The sequence below is a fragment of the Chroicocephalus ridibundus genome, chromosome 3, assembly GCF_963924245.1.
Source record: "Chroicocephalus ridibundus chromosome 3, bChrRid1.1, whole genome shotgun sequence".
Classification (NCBI taxonomy): Eukaryota; Metazoa; Chordata; class Aves; order Charadriiformes; family Laridae; genus Chroicocephalus; species Chroicocephalus ridibundus.
The window spans coordinates 55,611,130-55,635,767 of record NC_086286.1 but is presented as its reverse complement, the minus strand read 5'-3'; the positions used below and the strand labels follow the sequence as shown (position 1 = coordinate 55,635,767).

Genomic DNA, 24,638 nt, shown 5'->3' with positions numbered 1-24,638 from the left:
GAAACCGCAGTTCAAGTCCAATCTATTATCTTGTGAATATTATGTTCAGGAGCAAAAAGGAATTTAAATGATCTAAAAATAGAGGTAAAAACCAAAAGCCTTACTGGATTGTGGTTTGTCCCTTACTCAACCTCAGCTTCATACTGAGAGCCAGCTTTCTTATTTCCCCAAAACGCATTACATGCTTACATGACAGAACGGTGTTATTTAGTTTTTGAAAGACAAAAGTTATCACACCCAAAACAGTTGGCAGAGCAGCACTATAATGAAAGTGCCCTGGAAAAGCATACAGACTAGATTGGCAAATAAAGTACAGAAATTGCCCAACCATTCCAGCATAAGTTACCAAGGGTGATCTCACATTTTAACTTAAATTTGCTTTCCCCACCTCATTATTTAAGTTCTCGGCAAAGGAATTTAGAAATAAAAGAAGGAATTAGCCTGTGGGTTTCAATTAAGACACTTGGAATGTCAGAAACACCCCTTTGCCTAAGCCTTTAGGCAAGCAAGGTATCTATCATAGATACTGCCCCACCCAGGACTAGCACTGGTCTGAAACCCTGACAACATTAACAAAAAGAGGGGAAAGTTTTGTATTCTTGGATGCAGGGTTTTCTGGATAGAAAAAGCATTTTGAAAGTAACTATCTTTTTGTCAAACTCGCTCAGACTAATTCATGTATAAAAAGACACAAAATAAGCATCTAAAATTTGAGGATGGAAACCAGTGTGGTTTTTATCCCTGCTAGCAAGAGGCAAAAAGCCAAGCAAGCCACAAAGCATAGAGTTCACGACCACCAAGCTCACAGAAGAACCTCTGATGCTCATCAGGACTACTGGACCCTGACTTCATTAACACCAAATAATCTTTATCTATAGTCCTGAGGTTTTGGGTTGGCTTGGGCTTTTTTAGAGGGGAGGCTGTTAGTGTTTTTTAACGAAACAGAAAGTAAAAGTTAGATTGTTCTGCAGATTCCCTCTTCTCTTGCAACACCATGGTAGAACATAGGGCTCTAACAACAAGTAATTCCCTTGTAAACTTTTACCTTTGCACTGAAATTTTAATTTCTGCAATCAGCACAAAGTTTTCCTTCATTCCTTCTCCTTCCCTCTCCAAACTTCAGCAGCTGGGCAAAACACAGTTATATTAATAACTTGTCTCTAAAAAAAAAAAAGTAGTGATGTCTGCCTATAGCAATTGCCACATAAGACGCAGTTGCCCAAATTATAAATTCTCTGTATAGACCAAATTATGAAATACAAGCATTACCAAAAAAAAACCAAACACAAAAACCGTAAAAAAAAAAAAAAATAAACCCACACCTCATGCCCTGGTGTTTCCCAACAAGGCACCACAGAGCAGTAATGAGGACCACCCCACGGTTCTCACTGAAGAGTGCTGTGAATCTAAGATAAATTGAATTTACTTCACAATAAAAAAAATCCCCCAGCAACCAATAACTTAGAAGAAGGTATCCTCACAGCTGAAGCAATATTAAAATAGCTGTTTCCATACCTCCCAGCAAAAGCAATCTAACACACCCCACTGCTGGGCTCAGCACGTTGGAATGATGTTTAAAAGGAAGCTAGATGTTTAAAAGCAAGCTCTCGGCAGACAGAAATAATGCTGTGGTACCACGCACCAGGCCTGACGGCCCACACTGGTCAGCCAGTGACCCCGCTGTTTTCACAAGTTGCCAAGAATTGGAGCTAGTGTCTCCCAACAACTACACAGAGCTGATCTGGAGGGTCGCCCACATTTCTATCCAACAGCCTGCAATGGCTCCCTAACATTCAGTCAAGCCAAGCAGCAACAGCTCCCAGCGCAAGACAGCCCTGGGAAGCCTTTGTGTGAGACACAAATACATTTGGGCACATATTTCACAAACTGCCAGCAACCACACACTAAGGCTTGAGGATGGAAAAGTCTCTGCTGTTATCTTTGGTTAGAGCAAAGGGTTTCAGCTATCAGCAAGTGCACCATGGGAAAAAAAAAATGAAATAAAGGTATCACAAATACCTCTACAATGATAGAGAGTGGATTGGATTATATGCACCCTGTAGATATCAAAGGACAAACCTCACAAGCAGGGAGAAGAAGATGCCCTCACCATCTCCCTGAGGTCCCAACCAACATGACTGGCACATGGAAAGAGAAGAGAAAGGCAGATAACTCCTGCCCAAAATCTGGCTATTAAGATGTTTCTAAGCACAAAAACAGGATGGCACTTAAAGAGAGCAAATTTACAGACACAAACAAAAGGTAGGAATCACAAACCAGATTTACTACTGCTCATTTTGTTATGAACACAGATTAGGTCTTTGCATTTCTGAGCTGTTACAAAGAAAGCAGATTTGCTTTCCACAAGTTGGTGTTAGCCATCTGCTCCTTTTTCTCTTCCCAAATTAGAACTATTATTAGGTTCACTTGCATTTGTGGAGGTGATTCACGGGATATAAGGTCAGAGGGATCATTGTGATCATCTAGCATAATCTCCTGCATAACACAAGAGCCGACCCCACAAAAAGCCCATCTGCATACCAGAAGGAAGCAGAGACACAACAGATGTCAGAGACCCTGCGCAGGCCCAAGTAAGCAATATTGCTCGGGCAGAGAAGGAAGCCAAGCCATTAACTGTATCTATCCAAGTATCTCTCTCTGCTAGTTATGGCAGAGTTTCAAATCAGACAGACATCACAAACAACCTTGTCTGAACACCTTCAGGAAACAAGGTTCACACTACAAAAGATGTAACTGTTACTTTGTTCTCTATGACAGGTGGGTAAAGACAGAAGCGCTCTGAGAAGTTCTTATTCACAGCACTGAACTTCTGCCCCCCTCATATTCCAGAGTCTCTTTTATCCCAACTCTGTTCAGCCAGAGGTTTTGCTATCTTCCTTTTCCAAAAACCCAAAGGCTGCAATCCCAAACATTCCTCATCCCCTATTCTCTGTCTTTTCACTCACAAATATTAAAATCTTTCCTGATCCATTCCTTCTCAGAGCTGCCCATCTTTTTCCCAGGGTCCTCCATCCATCTCTCCCCACGTTGTCCCAAGTCTCCTTCCACCACACTCCATCCTCATTCTTGCTCTAAACCTCTCTAGGTCAACAGCTTTTCACAAATAGAAGCCAGTTCCTGAGATGTAAGCTAAAAATACCTGGCTCCTACATATTAAATGCTCCAATTTCCTAAGAAGTAGATTAATAATGTTTGGCTTCCTAAATATTAGCATACGCCCCATCAGTGCCAGCTCCTCCCCACGACTTCTCTGGTCTCTCACGGTAAGGTCCCACCCCATCCCAGCACACAAGGTACAGGCAGTTGGGTATGCACCAGGCTGTGCCTCACAGGCAGACACTGACAGACCATCCACCAGGCAGCAGGAAAGACATCTATACTTCTTTTTAACAATTGCTTCTTGAGTAGAGGCACTGCGTTCAGGGCCTCTTCTTCTTCCAGCCACTAATTTTCACACAACCTGTAGCTATTTAATTAACTTTTTGACATGAAAATTGGATTAAGTTTCACACTAGTTAATCGAAATTGGACCAGCTTTGCAGGGAAAAAAAAAAAAAAATTGAAAGACAAGCATAATCAGAATATCCTACTTCCTTGTGATAATGGATTAATCTACAGATTTCAAAAACGTGTATGCTGTTAACATATTTAAAAATTACATAAATGCTATTTAAAGGTTTCTGCAAGCAAGTTAACTAAGTACCTCCCAATACAGACCACATAGGTTCCATTTCAGTGACAGCAGCATGCCGACTAGAGTTATTTAAAAACAAATGGAATTTATAACCCCATGGAATTTAAGTCTTTCCTAGCAGTCCAGTATATAAGACTTTCATAACATGGCAACTTCAGCAGTTGAGTTATGCAAAGTCAAGGTATTAGTTTTCTGGGTTTGATTGCCTCAAACCTCTGATGGTATTTAGAAATCTAGTCTTAAGACACACAAAAAAAAGCACACATACAATTGTATTTCATCCATAGAAGGTAATAAAAAAAAATATTTTAAGTTTTCCAGTGCTAATTAACTCAGAAAATAAGAAAACAGAAGAGTAAAGTGTCTTTAAAAAGCCATAACACTCACTTTGTTACTTGGAACAAGATTTCCAGACCCCCCAAAAAACCCAAACACAATGAGCATGTATACTTTATATTTTATATATCTGTTACAGTTTTGTAACTGTTATAATCACTGCAATATCAATTAAAATCTTATAAGCACATTCATATGAATGCCTCAAGCCATCTTACAAGTATTAAGCAAGCTTCACTATCCATATGAAATCTACCACTCTTTGCATTGCTCCCAAGAAGTTTAGTAAAATTTTGCATTAAAGTGTTTCACAGAAAACATGGCAATAGTGGAGGTCAGAAGGCACCTATGGAGATTGTCTAGTCCAATGCTGTTGGTCATAGGAGGTTGCCCAGGGCCAGGTCAAGTCAGATTTTGAAGATCTGCAAGGACAGAGACTCTACAACCTCTCTGGGCAACCCATATCAGTGTTTTAAGTATAAATAGAATTTTCTGTGTTTCAGTTTGTTCCCATTGCCTCTTGTCCTTTCACTGGGCACTGCTCAGAAGAGCCTGGCTCGATCCTCTTTACACTCTCCCTTCAGGTATTTATAAACTTTGGTAGCATCCCCCTGATCCCAATTCTTCTCTTCTCCAGGCTGAAGAGTAGTCCCAGCTCTCTCAGCCTTTCTTCATAGGAGACATGCTCCAGTCACTTCATTGTCTTAGTGGCCCTTCACTCACCTCACTCCAGTACGTTCATGTCTCTCCTGTACTGGGGAGCCCAGAACTAGACCAAGTACTCCACATGTGGCCTCACCAGCGCTGAGTAGAGGGGAGCTTGTCTACGAACATGCAGCATGTTCATGGTAAAGAGAAAGATATGAAAGAGAAAGGAAGCAAAGCTTGACAGCATCTAAAGCTCACCAAGACACTTGCTGGAAAGCTGCTCACTAACACGATTTCACTTAACAGACTATGTACTAGAAAGCTTCTACACTCTTCTGTGGCCAACTTACAATCACAGACTAACACATTTCAATTCTTCACAACCAAAACTCACACTATGTCATGTTACTCTCATGAGTTCCTAGGCTGGCAACACTTGCAAGACAGAAGCAGAGGGGAAACACGCCGAAATAGAAAATATTCCTCAACTCAAACTGTTGCATACTGATCTCAGCAACAAAGTTGAGCCAACAGTCTTTACAGAAACCAAACAGGCAAATAAAGTTTAAAAAAAGCATAAATTGCTTATTTTCCTTCCAGACAGGCTAAGTCTGGGCTTCATTAGCTATTCCATTATTTTGTCAATGATCAGCCACACTGATGCCTGTAAATTATTTACCTCAGCCTATTAACCTTTGTAATTACTAAGATGAAACCTGAAATGTAGAAGGTTTAAAGGAAGCCCCCAAAATTAATGTGGTGTAGTGGTGCTCTAAACATGAAGAAGTAAGCAAAAGAATGAATAGGATGACCAAAGAATTTAAATCCAATATGCTTGTTAGCGCAAACCACACAAAATACTCTCATTTCTATCGCTAAAATATTCCAGCAAGTTCACTACGGAAACGATCACCGTAACTTAACCTGCTTTTAGCTTCAGATGACCTACCTGAAGTATATTAAGTGTTTTGTACAGCCCTAGTGAGGAAGATTAAGCAAAAGGCAAGTCAACTTCTTGAGATAAATGTATTTCCCAGTCACATCCCTTTGCTGGCCAAGGAAAAGAAATATAGCACCACTGGGGAAGGGGGAACCTTTGTGCAGAAAAATGTGATGCTAAGCAAAACTTTGAGCGCTCTGTCCATGAAGAAATTAATATTCGTTCTCTAGCGGCAAGAAGAAACACAGTCATAAAGGTGTCTTATCCAATTCATGTATTTAGTGAGACACCTGAATTAGGAAAGAATAAAAGAGAAACTGGAGTAAACTTTTACAAATGATCCCTTCTTATGGCTTCTGGCAAACATAAGAATTTTCTTTTGTTATTTGGTCACAACAGCAGTAGGTCAAGGCACTGCTAATCCTATATCCTAATTAAACTCACGTTTCCTTCCCTGGCTTAGTCAGTAATTAAGCCCCAAAGTTGAACTCTCTCCCTGATTAACTGCTCTGAAAGTACATAAATTCTGTTTGACAATTAAAGGATAAATATCTGGAATGCATTAAAACCACCATTTATGCAATCACGCAAGCCACTGATCACCATCAGTGTGAGCCCGCAGAAGACCTCCCACTTCAGTACAGAAAGCTCTTTCAGGATATACCACTCCAAACTGCGTGACCAAAACTGGAGAAGATGCAGGAACAGAGCAGTCAAAAGGAGAGCAACCAAAGTTCAAAGCCTGTCAAGAACGTGAGCCAAGGGATTTCAGCAGCCCATTGTTTAGGCAAAGGATTACATGTACACATCCCAATCCTAGTGCTTTTATTATTTAATGACCAACTGGGAGGACTGTGATGAAACCTGTGCAAAGTGGCGTTTGAGTACTGCCACTCCATCACCTTAAATCGTTTTGTGAGGGCATGAGAAATTCAGAACAGACACATCACTTTTCCCTTCCTAGAAACTGGCTGTACAAAAAGAAAGATCACCTAATGAAAGCAGATAATTACAAGTCAGATTACTGCTGCCTCCGGCAACAACTCCAGTAGATCAGTTACACTTACAGGTGTAATCCTGTCTTGGGTGCATTTTCTGAAAGGATTCTTGCACACCTTCCTGGTGCTAAGGAGTCAGGCATCAGGATTCAGAGCCCTTGCCCAGCAGACAGCTGCCCAACTGAGGCAGCTCAAGAGCTTCAAGTCACCGATTTTCTGTTTCAACAAAGATCAATGTCCCTGCAGCAGAGCAGGTGGTGTCTACATCTCAGTGAGGCTGGAGCTTGCAGCCTGAATATTGCTAGCCTGTGTACCAAAATTAATGACAGTAACCACCAGTGAAAGCAAGACAAACAAGGGCATGAGTACAAATGGGCTAAAAAAGCAGAGACAAGCTTATGGAATTAAGAGTCTACAAAACAATTGATATAATTTACAGCTGAAAAAAATCCCTGAACTGCAAACCACTGGAAAGTAAGGTATATTAGAGGAAGTGCCACTGAAGATGTTCTTATGGAAGAAGTGCAAGCACATTGTACCTAGCTGTGGACACCACCAAGGGTACCACATCAGGCTAAACCCAGCACAGCCCTCCTTATGGTAACACACTCCCCTGAGCAACCACTGCTAAATCCAACAGGAACTATGATTGCAGGCACCGAAGTTGAAGAGATGTAAAAGTAGCATAAACCAGTTAATCAGACGAATTTCAATGTTGAAACAGCCAATGCAGAAGATTAAGAGACGAGTTCAGGAACAATGTTAAGACCTTTTGAAACCAGACCTGCAATGCAACTTTGACATAACTAGGTAGCAGTGTTTTAAACCCAAGTGCTTAGGAACTTCCTTCCATACAGAAGGCCTTTGTATCCTTGAATGACCTCTAAAATGAAAACTAGCTTGCAACACAAGAAGAAATACTGTGAGGTTTAGTCTGAAAATAGTTTTTACCACCAATGCACATAAGTCAGCATCTAAACACAGACATACACTATTGAATTTTACTGGCACAACTATATTGGCTTAGATATGAAAAATGTGCATGGACATCACCAGTAACAAAACCTCCTCTGGCATAGCCAAAGCTGGGTCAAAGAGGAGCTTTTGCTGGCTTAATTCACTAATTTTGAGGAAAAAAGTATAACTACATGGCAGAACAACTCTTTCTGCCAGTAAGAAAGGGAGGCTATACAGCAGAGCAAAAGCAAAATACGAAGTACAACCTCTGTAGCCGACTAAAGCATTTGATGCAATATAAAATGATCATTTCCTCAATTCAAAGGTTTATCTTGAAACTCAGAGCATTTGATCTGAGATATTTTAATCCATAAAAGTACTTATGTCTTTGCAGTGTCATTCTGGATTAAAAGTAAGATCAGCACTTAAGCCCCACCCCAGAAAAAGCCCGGACAAGTTCACCATTGCTGAGCCACAAAATGCAAGGGGGAATTTCTTCCCAGGCTTTCACACCCTGACCCACAGCCCACCCTAGAAAGAAAAATTATTTGCAAGTAGCATCAAATAATATTTCTTACTATAAACAATTAGTACTGAAGTATTTCCCAAATTTCCCAAGAGAAATACATGATATAAGCACAGCTAGAACATGGGCTGTGCTTAAAGGCAGGGTTCAGTATGACATCCCAGTCTGAGGTTGGGCGTTAGCACTTTATCTGCACGTCCCCAGCTCTCCCAAGAGCCAGCCACACATTAGTTTCTGCCCATGCAAAAACTCCCATGTACGCGCCAGCTCTGGTGAAGCAAAGCCCAATTGCTCCACACATTTGAGCAGGTTGTGAAGGGTCTGGATTAACGTGTAATTGCTCAGAGGTGAAGGGTCAAATGAGGGAGAGAAAAGACATGGGGATAAGGCAGGGATGCAATCCCAGAAGCACAAAAAAACACTGGCTCTTTATCAAAGAAAAGCAAAACTTTTATGTGGTTCCCCAGTGGGGTTAAGAGAAGCTTGCTTTCTATTTAACATGTATTTGCACTTCTCTGAGAAAGTTACTATAACAAATTGACTTCCTACATGTTTACAAGAATTACAAATTCTCAATAAAATAATGCACTTAACTTATAGCAAACTACAAAGCTCAGTAGTAAAAAAAAAAAAAAAAAAAAAGCACAAAACCAAACACCCACCAAAAACAGCAATGCATTTCACACTCTTCAGGTTATGCAAATAAAAGTAACACCTTAACGGAAGTAATAGAAGTAAGATTATTATTTCTGAACCATTAAAATAACATTACCATTCACAGAAAGAACAAGTGGTATGAACAGGATGAAATACAAAATAGAAATCACAGATAATCTCCTAAAAACACCGTAGTTCTCACATGACTTGCTTTTGAATCTTTAGTTTTGTATACTACAAACCAGGTGTGGGAAGAGAGTGGGGAATGCATCTTGACAGTACTTTTAACTCTATTTTAGATCCTTTTCTACAAATGTAAAAGCAGAAAAATTTACTTTCAACCTTCTGTATTATTAACTATCACGAGCAAGTTCAATACTTCTGCCAGTCTTATCTGCATCACACCAGGCAAAACTAAGAGCAATACGACTGATAAAATTTGCGAGAAGCTGTAGCATTTCACTTTTTATTTTGCAGATGCAGTTAACGCCTGATCGATTCCACAAGCACCACACACTGCAATCTTCATATTTTATTATTTAAAAAAACAAAACAAAACCAAAAAAAACAACAACAACAACAAAAAACCACACAAAAAAAGGAAACTTACAGCAGCTTTGGTCATTCCCCACGTGATCTTACTGCGGTAACAAATCAGAGAACCTTGACTGAGTATATATTAGCCCTGAATTAGCCTTTCACCAAGGTGTCTCCCCCCCACCTAAACTCAGAAGGGAGGTACAATGAATCTGGAACACTCTGCAACTTCTTTAGTTCATTGGCAGGCATTTTTTCTTAATCTTACCCAAGTTCACAGCAATGTGAATTTGCAGTGATACACAGACGTATATGTTGGGCAAAAATTAGGTAATTAAACTGGCGAGGGATAGTTAGTACTTTTGCCTTCAAAGACAAGCAGAGAGGAGGATATGCCACATGAGATATTCAAATAGTCAGCTAGTCTCTGACTGCTTTGTAATTGCCAAATACTTGTGACACTTAACGATGTTATCATGCCTGCAATTTAGTCACATTCCAGTTCCCACCTACACAGGTCTTTTAAGTTGTTCCGCTTTAACATATCACCTTAAACCATTGTAATATGAATACAGCTGAAAACCTTTAATAGCTTAGTTTTAAACAGCTATTCCAAGATTTTTCTACAGCTGGCTGTTCCTTTGGACATCAGTCCCAAAAACTAAATCACAGAACCACTTAGGTTTTTTTTAAGAAACATCACAACTGTTTTCATCCACAATGCAATGATATAAGTTTAACTTACATAATATAGATTACATCTTCATATCTGAAGATCTCTAATTTAATTACGTACCACTTCTGATTTTCCACATTACTGCTACATTTAGGCTACTCTTTAAAAGTTAGAATGTTTTGTTAACCAGAACACACAAACAAAGCAGCAGTACAAAAACAGAAATAAGACCTTTTTAAGCTGCAAAGGAGCGTGGAAATGGGAAACAGTAGTAACGATGTATGGAAGGGCACATGAACTCATACGGACTGCTGTCTGAAGCATCACGGAGCAAGCTGCAATACACCGTTCATATTTCAGATTGTCCACTGCTGACACATATGACCAACTTATGGGAGAATAGGATCATTTACAAAACCCAAGTATTCATGAAGCCTACCACATCAAAGTGGCAAGGAAAGAATTCCTGCAACCACACACAAGTCTGTGTGTGCTGGTGTAGCAGGACCAAAGGCATTTTGAATTTCACAGTCACCTACCTACCTACTACTTGCTCAAACAGCACATGAAACACTACCATGGTTCAGTAAGTTTGGAAATGAAAATTCATGTTTGAAGGGTAACTCAAGCAGCCAGAAGCTATACAGTCTTCCCTTTTAAAAACAGTTATTGTACTAAATATTGCTATCATCCCCCCTCAAAGTTATGCAGCCTGGCTAAGAGCAGCTCTGTTAGTGCTAAAAAGGCAGTATGGACCAGAATACGACTTCCTGGCTTTATCCTGCAGCATCTTTTTAGTCCAACTATGAACGAACATGGCTGGCCTCACAAGAAGGCTTTTGCAGACTTTACTTATTCAGAAACAAAATCCCCAAATTTCGTAGATGACAAGTGAGAACTGAGTGAAAGGAAACAGTATAAATGAAGAATCACCAGAGTGACAAAGACAGGGCTTCTAAGGAAGCTAGAAAAAGAAATATACGTGAAGACTTTTTCTCTCAAAAGAATTAGTGTGACTAAGAGCTGACTCAGCAACCTATTATGTTAGTTTGAATTTTGATGCATTTAATTGCAACCTTGTACATGCAAAAGGCTTGTCTCCAGTCCTGCAGAAGTATACAATGAAAAGAAACAACAAGTTGACAAAAACTAAATAAATTAAAGCTCAGAAACTTTGGTCTTGTCTATAATCAGAGTCACATTGTTGCACTCTTTCTATTCATGTCACAACACTTCACTGTTATTCCTCAAGTCTTTACATGGCTGCAAAAAGGAACAGCAAGGAAGGGTGACTACCAGCCTTCTCACCCTTCAAATGCAGAGTGTAATTTGGGCTCAGTAAGGGAGCATTAAAAGATGGCCCACAACTCCAGCTGCCAAGATGTACTACCTGCACCTCCTAGAGATGAACATTATGGAAAAAACCCAGAGATCTTCCAGAAAAGAATGAGTTTCTACCTTTTATTCTCTACCTTTAGCAGAATGGGAAAAGCCATACAAGAAAGCAATATGTGAGGACACCCATTCTTGGGAGAAGAAGAATAATTACAAAAGATTAAGAGTGAGCAAGAATGAAACACGTATGTCTGTATTTATCATATCATCTTCAACCCTACGACAAGTTCATCATCTGGATCATGTCAATCTCCAAACCACAGGACAGCAGAAAGTATCATATTATAGTAACATCAGGAAAGAGTGGATGAAACAAGAACCTGAGAAATGGAAGATATTTATCAAAGAACTTCAAAGAGGTATTTAAACATAACAGAAAAGGAGGAAAGATGAAGGTCACACACAAAACCCACCACACTATTAGCAATATCATACTTGTGTAAAGTCAAACACACACACCACATCACTTACCTACACCAGGGAGCTTTCCCCCCCCAAAAAAAAATTCTTTGACAACATAAGGTACTATTTGGGAACTTTGTTTTAACTCTTCCTCAACTGCACATTTGGTTTGTTTCTTGCAAAGGTGAAGGCTCAATAATTCACTTATGCTGGTATGAGAACATGACAGGGGAATGAATATACAAAGACAGAAAGAAGGAAAAAGCTTCCATGATTTATTAGACAAGAGAGAGCGCTCTTCCACTGCAAAGCAGTCAATAATAAAACAAGTCAATCAGAAATGATCTAGTTGCCTCAGAAGTCTTCAATAGCTACTGTTAAGTCAGTAAAGCGTTTCCCACAACACCTGTTGCTTTGCAGGCTGTCTGAGCCATTTTACAGGAACTTCTACCAACTATAGCATCAACTTTGCTATGCTCCCACGGACTACACTAAAAATAAGATGGCTACAGATTTATTCACAGTGCCACATCCAATTTTTAATTGGACTTGGAGCAGAACTGCATGCTAAACTCATGAACTGAGGAAGAACACTTATTTTCCTTAATTCCTCCAGACACTGATAATTTGCGTACACACTCAGACATGTTTGGTTTTGTTGTTTGGTTTGTTTGTGGTTTTTTGGTTTTTTTGGGTTTTTTTGTTTTTTTACAAATGGCTACAGTGAATATTTTTAGGCTAGCCAAATAGTCTCCTGTCTTACCTAAAGAGCACCTTAACACTGTCAAAACAACAGCTAATTATTTACCTGTGATGACTCTGCTGGGCATAATGTTCAAGGATATTCACTAAGACAATGCTATTAAAACATGCAAGTTTTGCACTGTGACCTTAGTCACCCTCTGTCACTCTGGAAAGTGAGAGTTTCAAGGCATGCAGTTTTGTGCATGCTGCAGAGGGGACAGGAGACAGGGCAGCGCGCAGAACAAGGAACACCATGCCAGGACTTCAGCAAAAGGGGCCAGAAAACAGCCACTACTTCTGCATATGGTGGCTGTAAACCAGCCTCGCCGCTCCCTGCGGGCTACTTCAGTTGATGCCATTAAAAGCAATAGCAGTGTTTACACACAGAGCAGCAGAACACTGCACTTGCTTAGCAGCTGATCAGGACTGTTTCCAAGATGTTGCAAATATTTAATGCAAGTCTGCTTGCCTCAACATGGGTTTCGTTTGTGTTGATTTTAGAGTCACACACCATAAAGGAAAGTACGAGGAAACACTGTCAGCCAAATGTTCCTCCCACAAGCATTAGCATATTTGCTAAATTGTATTTTGAATTATTTTCAGATATACTTAAGTTTTTTTTCAGACCAAGGGTCCATTTTTACCATCTGGAAATTTTTGGACCATAGGTTAAGCTCATGCTGTTGCTGAGGGTTGACTGCACATCTGCCAAGAAAAGTCAGCATTTCTCACAAATAATAAAAAAAAAAACAATTCTATTTGAAGATATAATTTACATAAGCAGGCTTTTTCATTCCTGTTGGGCGGAAGAGGGCAAGGATTTGGGACTGAAGGAGTGAAGTTGAGCCTGGGAAGAAATGGAGAGGTAGGGAAAAGGTGTTTTAGTCTTTGTGTCTCGCTTTGTTTCTCTTCTTGTTATTTTATTTTAGTTGGCAATAAATTAAATGAATTTCCCCCCAGTCACATCCCTGTCCTTATCCGAACCCACAAGCTTTTCTATCTTATTTTCTTCCCCCGGCCAGTTGAGGGGGGAGTGAGGCAGCAGCTGTGTGGGCACCTGGCAGCCACCAAGGTCAACGCACCACAAGGGCTGAACAGCAAACCTGTTTTGCAGAGTCAATAAAGACAATATTAACTGCAATGAGGGACACTTACTGCCATTTATACAGCAAACTCTTTCCCCTTAGCTCAGGGAAGAATGTCAGATAAGATGGCAAACTAGTTTACCTGGCCATAAATTAAGATAGCAAACTAGTTTACCTGGCAATAAAATAATTCCAGATCAACTCCTGAGGGCAAACTCTTGAAGCTACTTTTATTGCTATAAAATATAATAAAACACCCACAAAAAAACCAAACCAACCACCAAATACGTTAAAAAAAAAAAACAAACTAGAGAAACAAGACTGATGTTCTACATACAAGAAAAGTGTATTATACTATTGCACACTACCACTTATAAATCATTTGATTCTAACAATGAATTGAACAGCACTGTTTTCTGATATTAATCCATTGCCAAAATGAAATATCTCAGAAGAAAAACATATCTTGCATTGTCAGCAATATCTTAGTTTCTCTTTCAATTGCAAAACCAATAAAATGACTTGGTTAAAACAAGAACTTTTTTCCCTTAGTCACCGATAGCTAAGTTACTCAAAACTGAAAGCACCTCCAACAGAAGGCTGACACTGTGCATTAAAGTGGGAATAACAGCCTGTCGGATTATTTTTAAGAATAAATCACTTGACTACATTAAAGACAGGAATGCAACTACATCAGAATTACCTAAAAACACAAGAAGTACACTGCGATTTGTTTAATCCTGTCTAAGTATTAGCACTTGCAACTCTTGCTGCTAACATTAACTGCTGTATAATCAGTTCCATCCAGAAGTCAAAACCAAAAAGTGTAAAATACCTGCTTCCATTTAACTGACCAACACGTTTACTGCTTGCTTACTACAACAAAGAACACTATCAGTAAGTCATCATTTGATACTGAAGTTCATCGACATCATTTTCTCTCATTTTTATTAAACTGAGAAATAAGCTTGATCATTGTGAGAGACTCTACCTGCGTGCAAGATTACTAAACAAAAGGTTGAGGCATGTCCCCACAAGAAAGTTATCTGTGTAACCCACACTTGGAATTTTTTTTTTAAGCTACTGGAGTTACTGCTTGTAGATTAGATAAGGAACGCTCGCATGAGATTTCATGGCAACAGATACAGGAATGACGGTGAAACATCAGGTGACAGCATTTTCTACCTTTCTTTTACACACTGCTAAGAATCCCAGCATATAACCTTCAATCTCAAATTGTCATCAGCAAGCTGAAGCTTAAAACTTACTCACCGAAAGGAAAACTACAAGAAGAATTAGTAACAAAGTATTCGTTCAAAAAAATATAATGCAAGAGTTATATTACAGAAAATCAGAGAAAATAAAATGGATGCTATGCTTTTAGTTATACAGATTAGTTTTCAAATATTCAATTCCAAGTTTATATTTATTTCAGCAACTAAAAAGATCATAGTCTTATTTATTTGTTTTCTACATCAGAAGTGAAGAAATAGCAACTAATTTTTTAGAAAGGGGTATGCCTGATATTTGCTAAAAATCCATATATGGGCTGTTTGTGCAAGAGAGAAGCTTTAGAGGGGATCAGAAAGTATCCATTTTACTATCTCTTTGCTACCTTAAAAGCAGCAGTGGAAATAAATGTTTTTCTTATATATAAAAAGACTGAGGTCACACAGGCCAAGTAAATATTGATTTTACTATAGCTGAGCTGGGAGCAGAAGTTAATTTCAATGGTCTGCCCAGACTGTTTTATGAATTGCTTTAAAAATATTTCACTTTACAAGGTATTAAACCAGCTAAGAACCTTTTACAATAATCTGAAGCTTAAAATGGTTGAACTGTACAATTCTAGCAGGGAAAAAAAAAATATATAACTGAGAGAAAAAGAAGTGATATTAAAGGCTCCACTTGACCAGCTCAGGTCTTTCAACCTGAGGCAGGCAGTCCTGTAGCCTTGGTGTTGGGGCAGCCCCGCAAAAGCGCTGAGCTGGGACCAGGCACCAGGACAAGAAGGGAAGGGCAGGGACGGGATCTGCCTAGTCATCCCATGCTATTTCTTTAAGAAGTTAGCCTCGTAGCTAAAAAAAATGATGCACTCCTCCTTTTAGCCAGTTTACCAGAACAATGGGAAATACATGATCTTTGACACAGTCAGTTCCAGTATCTGCCCAGCCCTCTGCATCCCAGGCGTATAACTGAATGCTGCATCTACGTACTATAAGTTAGAATATCTCAGGCTCTAATTTCAAGACCCAGAACAGTTAAGTAAGCCTGAACAATATTTTATCTCAATAAAGAGGAGATAATTCATAACTGCAGTAAAAAATCCACACTGTCGTGTAATTTAGCAAGACAGATACAACCATCCTGCTTCCATCTGCACAAGCGCCACTAAATGCTCTTTTAACTGTCAAATATTACAGAAAGCTGTCAATGCACTCTGCTGCGTGCCAGGTTTGATCTGGGCAGACACAAGGGGAAAGCTGTCGACTGTCACCCTGCACCGCACAGAAGCTGGCCACCACATTTCTGAATTTCTGCCTAGAACCCTTGAACTGTTTGTTCACTGCTTTTCTGAACGCCTAGATAGAAACTCATCTCAGCACGTAACAAGTGTCGGAGTACAAGGCATCTCCTTCCCCTGCAGCAAAAACTCACTTTTTACCCGCTGGAAGGATCAGCTGGGGAATTACCGCAATTCGCTTTCTCAGCCACTCGCTTAGTGAAGATTAGAGCGCGCTCCACCCAGACGCCACACAAATTAGGTCACATAACAGACCATGCTGCTGCCAATTCCTGCCCTATTCATCAGGGACGAGGGCAGGAAGCATATGGAGCCCTCCAGTTAAGGGTCAGAACATTTCAGTGAAAACATAAAAGTGAACCAGCGGCAGATTATTCACCGGCCAGTGGGAACATGGTTTCTCCATACGGCAGACGTGAGTCACAGGCACCGCTCCGTCCGAAACAATGCAGAGGGGCACAGCCTGCATCCAGCAGCAAAATGCTCCCCTACAATTTAAAAAAGGGACTGTACTACGAGCCAACAGCCAAATATTTTCCACTTTCTCAGTATGAAGCGGTTGTTGGTTTGTTTTTTTTTTTTTAAAAAAAAGTCCTTCAGAATCTGAAAAATCAGGTCATGTGAAGACCCAAAAGGCAACTATGTAATGTGATGTAATTACTACGTAATCTGTTCTCATACATTTCAGCTACAACTATATGTTGTATTTCAGAACGCATCCTTGATCACCTGCTGCCAAAAAGGAAATATACCATTTTCATGTGTTTAAAAGCCTGAGTTGTTTCAAATCAAACAGATTGGAGGTTCAGCACAGTTCTACTAAGCAAACTAACCAACCCAGGGCTTACAGTAACATGAACAACGCAGTAAATATTATTTTTACTATTGTAACAGTTTGTGGTCTCATGATTAAATGATTTCAAGCTGCTATCAGTGCATATATCTTGTGGGAACACAGATAAATTCCTTCCCACCTGAAAGGAAGCTTTTCATTTGTGGGCTAGTGCTGCTGGGATTTCCAAAGAGAGGCTATCAGAGCAAGAAGGGAGACCCAAATGGTAACAGAAGCTAAAGGCAGAGTTTCAAAAGATACGCTCTCAAACTATCGGTTTGCAAAATGCCTCAGTCATGTCATTGGCATTATTTCCTACTGCTATAAAAAAACCCACACTCCTTTTAAGCATGGGGCTGGGGGCTGTACAGCAATTAGCTCACACAATAAAATGTAAATCTATCCCTCTTGCTTCTGTTAACAACTGTATGAAGAAAAAAAAATAAATAATATGTAGTGGCATATTGCTAAGATGCTAACATAGTTCATACAATTACTGCAGAGCGCTTTTATGTCCAGAGCTGACATTTTATAGAAACAGTGCCACAAGGCAACCACTTCTAGAAGGTGTCACAGAACTGGCATCATCTTCTACCTCCTTAATATAGGGTAAGTAGCCTCTCCTCAAATGGCAGGGTGACATCCATCTGGGTAATGAAGTAATTGAGGTAGAAAAAATAATAATTTAAAAATAAGCACATCAAATACTCCTGTAGTACTGTACTGTAGAGTACATATATATAAATATAAAATAGTCCAAGTTTTCCTAGAACAGTTTCAGAGGTTTTTATGGAACGATATAAATTATCTCCCATGACATGGAACAGCAATGAAGAAGAATGCCCACTTGTTCAAACAGGTGAAGAAAGTATGAGATCCCTTCTTTTTTTTCCCTCGCACATGAAGACCAAGTTTTAGTTCCAGTTAGACACCACACAGCCTACCAGTGCCACCACAGTCCCAGCACCTACCACTGACTTGAGAGCTTAAAAGGTTCTTAAGAGAGATTAGACATTTACAAAGAAGGACATCCAACTAGATTACCTAAATTATGTAGTATGTTTTAGGCCATAAAGCAATCTGACTGAACAGGATGGTGTTGTTTAGGTTTCAAAAGACAGAGGAGTCTTATCCATTTTGGCTTCACCTAAGCAAATTCATTTACATTCACATATTTTATCAGCTATGAGCTTCAACCTCCCTTCCTCCAGCCCTCAGCAATTCTCACAACAAGCAGCTGACCAACAAAACCAAAGCTGCACCTCTGCAAGCACTGCAAAGTTTACAGGCGAATAAATCAACCCTAAACCTAGCCAGAGCGCTGCTCACAAGGTGCTTCCTAAACTTGTCTCCCTGTTATTTACATTCTGGATTTGTGTGAGAAGCAAAGGACGTGAAGAAGAAACGATTACACACACATACCCCTCCCAACTTCCCCACCCAATTTTTTCCTGCTTGAATATTTCCAGTACTGCATCATTGAAAATTCTGTCCTCTCAAACAGAGAAAGGCTTTCTCATCCCCCGCCCCAGATTTAATTTCTTTTACCTTCAGTTTTTCTTTCTCTTGTTCTCCCTTCCATGCCTCTCACCTTCTGCCTTTTTTCAGATTTTTTGCTCTCTTCTTCTCTGTGCATTTCCAAGCCCTTGTATGAACTCTCCAAAGTCACAAGTCCCCCAGAGTCCCCAAATACAAGAGAAAAGAAAAAAGAGGAGAGAGGAGAGAGGAGAGAGGAGAGAGGAGAGAGGAGAGAGGAGAGAGGAGAAAAAAGAAAAAAGAAAAAAGAAAAAAGAAAAAAGAAAAAAGAAAAAAGAAAAAAGAAAAAAGAAAAAAGAAAAAAGAAAAAAGAAAAAAGAAAAAAGAAAAAAGAAAAAAGAAAAAAGAAAAAAGAAAAAAGAAAAAAGAAAAAAGAAAAAAGAAAAAAGAAAAAAAGAAAAAAGAAAAAAAGAAAAAAGAAAAAAGAAAAAAAGCATTTGAAACTGCCACTCTCCTGGAAAGCAAATCTATAGTCCTACACTTTATGAAGAGTTAGAAACATTATAACACAAGGAATTTCTGGGAAAAATCCTGCTACTTGAGGAAGAAAAAAAATATAATTGCAGTATACCAGCCATGATACAGTTGCTTTTAAAGACAGAGGGTTCCCAGCTCATAGGGAGTTAAACAGGCCTTAAGAACTAGTCACTAAGCACTCTCTGCTCAATCATATAAAGCACCTGAGCAACCAAGTAGCTGCTTACTCAACCAGGAGATTTACACCTTAGCCTAGCCCCAGTTAGGGCAGGTACCATTGGAGAAATCATCCATAGACACATAAACATCACCAAATATTATCTGCATATACACACTGGCACTTACACATTAAAACCACCTAAAGGACTGAAAAAGAAAACCTCAAAAGGACTGACCCCCCTATTATCCCATAGATGGACATTTTAGAGGTTTCACAGCTGCAGTGTTCACCAGTTAATTGCATGACTGGTTGTAACATTTGCCCCAAGTTCATCGTCTTCTAAAAATACCACGGTAAAAGAATAAAGGAAGAAGAAAAAAATCCAAGAAATAGTCCTAAAAAACCCACACCGATACACACAGAGCCAGAACAAACATTTTCCCTGAACAATGGCCCATAATAAAAACCAAGCAAACTGTTTTTCTCATACTTTTAACTTTCCAAGAGTGATCGACTGCAGCTGCACCTCATTAGCAGACTGAATACATGCAGATTTTGAAGAACACCAGATCTCTCTGACCTGTAATTTACTGAGCTCTCCAGAGTCACTCAAAAGCAACTCCACTCACATTACTGAGTTTTCTTGATATTTTGGTCAGTTTTAACAGAGTTTGGATTGGGCCATAAAGGAAAAGTTTCTGCTCCCAACTAAACTGGCATATATCCAAATCCACCTCATTGTTCTAGAAGCAAACACACATGAGATCAGAGTCCCGGCCCATCATTTTATTCTAAAGTTAGCCATTACACTGCTACATCTAAAGAGGATTTTTGTTTCACTTTCTAAAAACCCATATTCAGACTCCAGCTTTGTAATAAAAACCCACATCAAAAGTCAAGTCAAATGGACCAAAGTCAAATATCAGCAGGTTCTGCATCCATGAAGTTCTGACACCAATTCACAAAATAATCAGCCCCCATCTGTCAACTACTATATCTAAACAGTATAGTATATATGCATATATTTTCCGGGACAATCTATATTATTTGGCCCTGGTCACAAAACAGTGTAATAGTCAATCTATGAAATTTCAATGGGGATGGGTAGGAAAGGATGGCAGAAAGAAAAGGAAAGAGAAACATTCCCAATTTCTCCTCCTCCAAAGCACACCTCCCCAAAACATATTCTTTCCAAATTACGGGCAATATTACTCCCTTGGAGATACCACCAAAGTGCATCAAAAAAAAAAAGTGTGAGGGGTGACGGCACTGCTGTAAGTATGTACATTCAAAAGTCCAAGAAGATACAGCAAGCAGAAGTGTAGAGAATCAAAACACAACTAAATAGTGAAATCGCTGTAACTTAATGCATAGTTTAAGAAAACTGGGGACACTAAGACTTTCAACCAGACAGAACAGCAATAAAACTTATGCCATGAAAAAGTTAACAAGTTATAGGTGAAAGGGAAGCCCACGACACAAGCATTACCAAGAGGATCTTGCGGCTGCAGGTGTGACGCAGCCAGGGCTCGCACAGCGCTTGCAATGGAGCAACGCCACAGAAAACAGCCTTTCCGTGGGCTGTTTCCTGCCATGCCTTCCACGACCCCCTCCTGTTAAGAGTCAGCAAACTTGAACCAAGTTAAGAAAAGCAGCTTGCATCAGGTCTAGAAGATAAAACCAGACCCAGATGGCTGTATCCTTTTATCCACCGCAGCCTTGAAAACATAAGTAACCAAGCACTCACCTGGCAGAGGGTAACAGGTCTGCCTGTCGGTATCCCAAGACGCAGCAACATTGTACTTTTTCCACACAACTTTTTTGGCTGTTTGAACACTCATGATCAAGCTCACTCTTTGAAAAACAGGAAAGTGAAGATGCAGAGGAAGTACACGCTAGTACCCACGCAAGAACTGCATGCTGGGATTCGAGGGGGAGGGAAGCACTGGTTTTCCTCAGAGGGCTCGACACATTCAGCCACACAGTGACTGACAAAACCATTCAGGAAACAAACCTTTTAAAAGGCTGCACGTAAACAAGTAACAGACTTAAAGCTAATTAAGATAATTTTTTTCTCTTTAAAAACAGAGTACACTGCTTTGCTATTCTTTATGAAAACAGGAGGACACTGCAGCTTCCAAAGCACCAGCAAGTTAAATTCTACGTACAGAAAACAGGAAAGAAGGTGGCAGTTTTCCTTTTCTGCTCATATACCATGCTAATTTTAAAAACCCTAAACATTTTTAGCATTTACTCTGCAAAAAGCTTGCAGCATTATCATAACACTTTTTACACATGTTCAGTAGAACATGAAACCAGAACAACTCTGCAAGGCGAGCATCCGCACCTTTGAATGACCTTTCGAAAGAGCAAAAAGAAAATTTTAACACAAGATTGCAGCATAAAAAGGGAATTCTACAAATAAACCTCCGTGTCAAAAATTACAAATGCTGATTAGGCATGCCATTTCCCCTGTGCAGTAATTCCAAACAAGACAGATCACAGTCCAGTAAAGCAGAAGGTTAATAACGCAAGGCTATGACAGCATCAGAATTATTTTGCAAGTGGGCCTTTAAAGTGTGTTTATCACCATTACAGAAGGTAAATCCAATCCCGCAACCTTCAACATCCTGTTGCCAACTTTATATTAAAGTTGAGAGGACTCTGAACTCTGTAGTTATGAAAGACATGCCATCCCACATTACACACTTTAGGATATTGAACTGTACAGAATTCCAACAGTGACAAAAAAGTAATGCAAGAGGAGATTAATTTCACACAGAAGTACAGGCGCTACAAGCAGAGAGGAGCTGCACACAGGAGAATTGGTTTCAAAAGCAGAAAGACAGACGCTATTTGATTCGTCTGTCTTGTTGCATTATGCTATCAGACAACTGTTCTAAATATAGCTCTCACCTCTTCATTAATATTCAGTTGGGACAGTTTACTGTGTCACATACCAGACAGGAACTATTGGGGGAGATCAAGATAAGATTTTTCTTCAAATTTTATTGGGGGCGGGAGTTGGTCTTACTTTGTTTTGTGGGTTGGAGGTTTTTTCCAGTTTTAAGAATTCTCAAAGTTGAAGCCTGAAAGACTCACACAAAAGGAGTTTTGTTTCCATGAATAAAGACAGCCATACATTCAGGGGACTAAATCAGACATCTGTATCCAAACATTTCTGTGGACCATGCAAACAAGAGCAACGTGGAAAGGTAATAAAGTTTTAAAGCTAGGATTCCTATTTTAGAAACAAGCAACAACGATGCATTTTGCCATAGCAAATACAAATATAAACCTCATTGCACCAAGCCCTTTGCAAGGACGAAACAAAAAGACACTGCCAACTCTACCAAGCATATGATGGCAGCTAGTGGGTAGCCACACACGTATGCCAGAAGCCTTACCAATAGCAAGTGAACTCCCTTTTTTCAGGTCTTGACGAGACGGGTCTGCATTCCCTAAAAGTGCTCTCCTATTGATCCAATACCTCATCTCACCTTGGTCCCTGCCACTCCAAGATAAGGCTCATTACATAAATGAATTAAGACTCTCTCCATCAGACACTTGCCAATACTGAAGGATCCGTACAAGTTTCAGGAGTTAGCTAGTTTCTTACAACACTTCTAGGTTTCCCGCTCCTCAATCAAGAAAGGGTGTGCAGTCAGTGAGAGCAGTTACAGAAACACCACTCTCTCTGAGCCTCCATCACTCTCATGAACTTCAACACAAAGATATTAGAGGGGCTGATGGAAACCTCTCATTGACCAGAGATCTTCCAGAGAATCTCAGCTCTCAAGCTCTGCCTGCCATCAGCAACTACATCATGTACATTAGAGAAACCACTTTTATCTAACAGCAGGGTTTACTTTAAAAATCCAACATTTCAATAAGACTATACACAGTGAATATTTATTGGGGGGGGGGGGTGTTTTTAATTTAAACACAGTTCACCTCTTGCCTAATTGTTAACATTAATTAGTTCCATGTCAGAACCTATCTACAAAAAAGTTAGCTTTAGGATGGCAGGAATATTTTAAGCTACTTTTTAAAAAGTGAAGCTATGGCCTCTGCTAAAATCTGAAGTACTGGGTGTAAAATCCATGCATTAACCACAAGAGCTGATAAGCAAGAGAGAAATGGAAGCTTTTTTAGAAAGTAATCTTCAAAGGCGGCAAGAGAGGATTTTTTGCTTTTTTAAACAAACTCAAGAGTTCAACACACTAGCACACTCCATACTGATAAACCATTCATTAGGAGAAGAAGATGGTCTTATTCCTACTACTACTGAATTCAATAGGCCATTTATTTAGCAGGTCTCTGACTGGAGTATGTGCTCTCTTTTATTCAGTCTGGTGTTGACAGCAGTAATCAAATTTTGTACATACCACTGGCTCTATTATAGTTCAACAGCAGCTGGCTGGCTGCCTAGCCTTCTTATCATCATGTAAGATAAAAAAAGACCAGCCAAACAGACCAGCTGAAACTACAGTGGGGAGACCGAAGTAAAGTAGAGTAGAAGTCTAGTAAGTAGAAATCACGTGGTTTTATGCTTGACCATGTATTACAAAGCATGGAGAAAAACAAGGCTAGGCTCAACACATGACAAACTTACTTTAAAAGTTTTCAGAAGGACTGGAGCTTAGATGGCAACTCAGTTCTTTTTAGAAGAGAAGGTCCGAATGCCACAATTCACACATGAAACACCACTGATCGATAACTCAGTCCACGCAGCAGGGAATGGGAAAGTGAAAAAGCATAGAGGTGGGGGGAAAACGGAAAAGGAGGGAAAAAACCCAGAGAACTGTATCCATTCATTTGAAAGTGAGCTCATAAATACTTAAGACCACTTCTCTATCGCAGCCGCAGCATGTATGGAGTCAGCACCAGGTTCAAAGTAAAATTAAAGTTCACAGAGGCAAACAACAATGGGAGCGGAGGGCAACATCCTTTAATTATAAAAATCCCCTCTATGCAAGGCAGTCTCTAATGAGATTGGTTTCCATTTCTTCTTTGCCTTCTGGGAGCCTTCCAAGAGTCTTGAATGCCTTGACTCTGGGAAGAGGAAACTGGCTTCTTTTTCACAGCCTCCCTCTTTCTAGTTTTGTTCCAAGCAGGCCCTGGTTAACCCTGGTCTGAACTTCCACTCTTCCAGACAAGTCTGCAGAGAAAGGCTTGTTTTATGGAGGAGGGAAAAAAACAACCTAGAGGATTTCTTATGGCAGCAAAACAAGGAGATACAGAGTTCCTCCTTCACCTTCCTTCTCAATCATGAGCAAGCCAAGAACCTCTCCTTCCTAGAGGAGAAGCACACTCTTCTGCAGGGTTCCTGCACTACCTCTCTAGCCCTACCCTTTATAACACTGTTATAATGAGCTTCTAGTTAAGTGCTTCTCATGCTGTGGGACATTAACACCCCATAATTTTGTTCAGGATGTTTTATTTCAACACAACAACACGACAGGACTTTTTTTTTTCACTGGCCTGACAAAC

At 39.8% G+C, this 24,638-nt stretch overlaps 1 protein-coding gene across 4 annotated transcripts in view; it reads right to left on the bottom strand.

Moving 5' to 3' along the window:
* Positions 1-24,638, bottom strand: part of UTRN (utrophin) — a 391,112-nt gene that overhangs the window by 331,967 nt on the left and 34,507 nt on the right. For 2 of the 4 annotated variants that reach the window (XM_063329231.1, XM_063329234.1), the window contains exon 1: positions 20,893-20,988. The exons of the other annotated variants lie outside the window; for them this stretch is intronic. In XM_063329231.1, coding sequence (XP_063185301.1) covers positions 20,893-20,986 — 94 coding nt within the window. In that variant the 5' untranslated portion in view covers positions 20,987-20,988. Of the gene's footprint in view, positions 1-20,892; positions 20,989-24,638 lie in introns of those variants that run through there. 4 annotated transcript variants of the gene reach the window in all.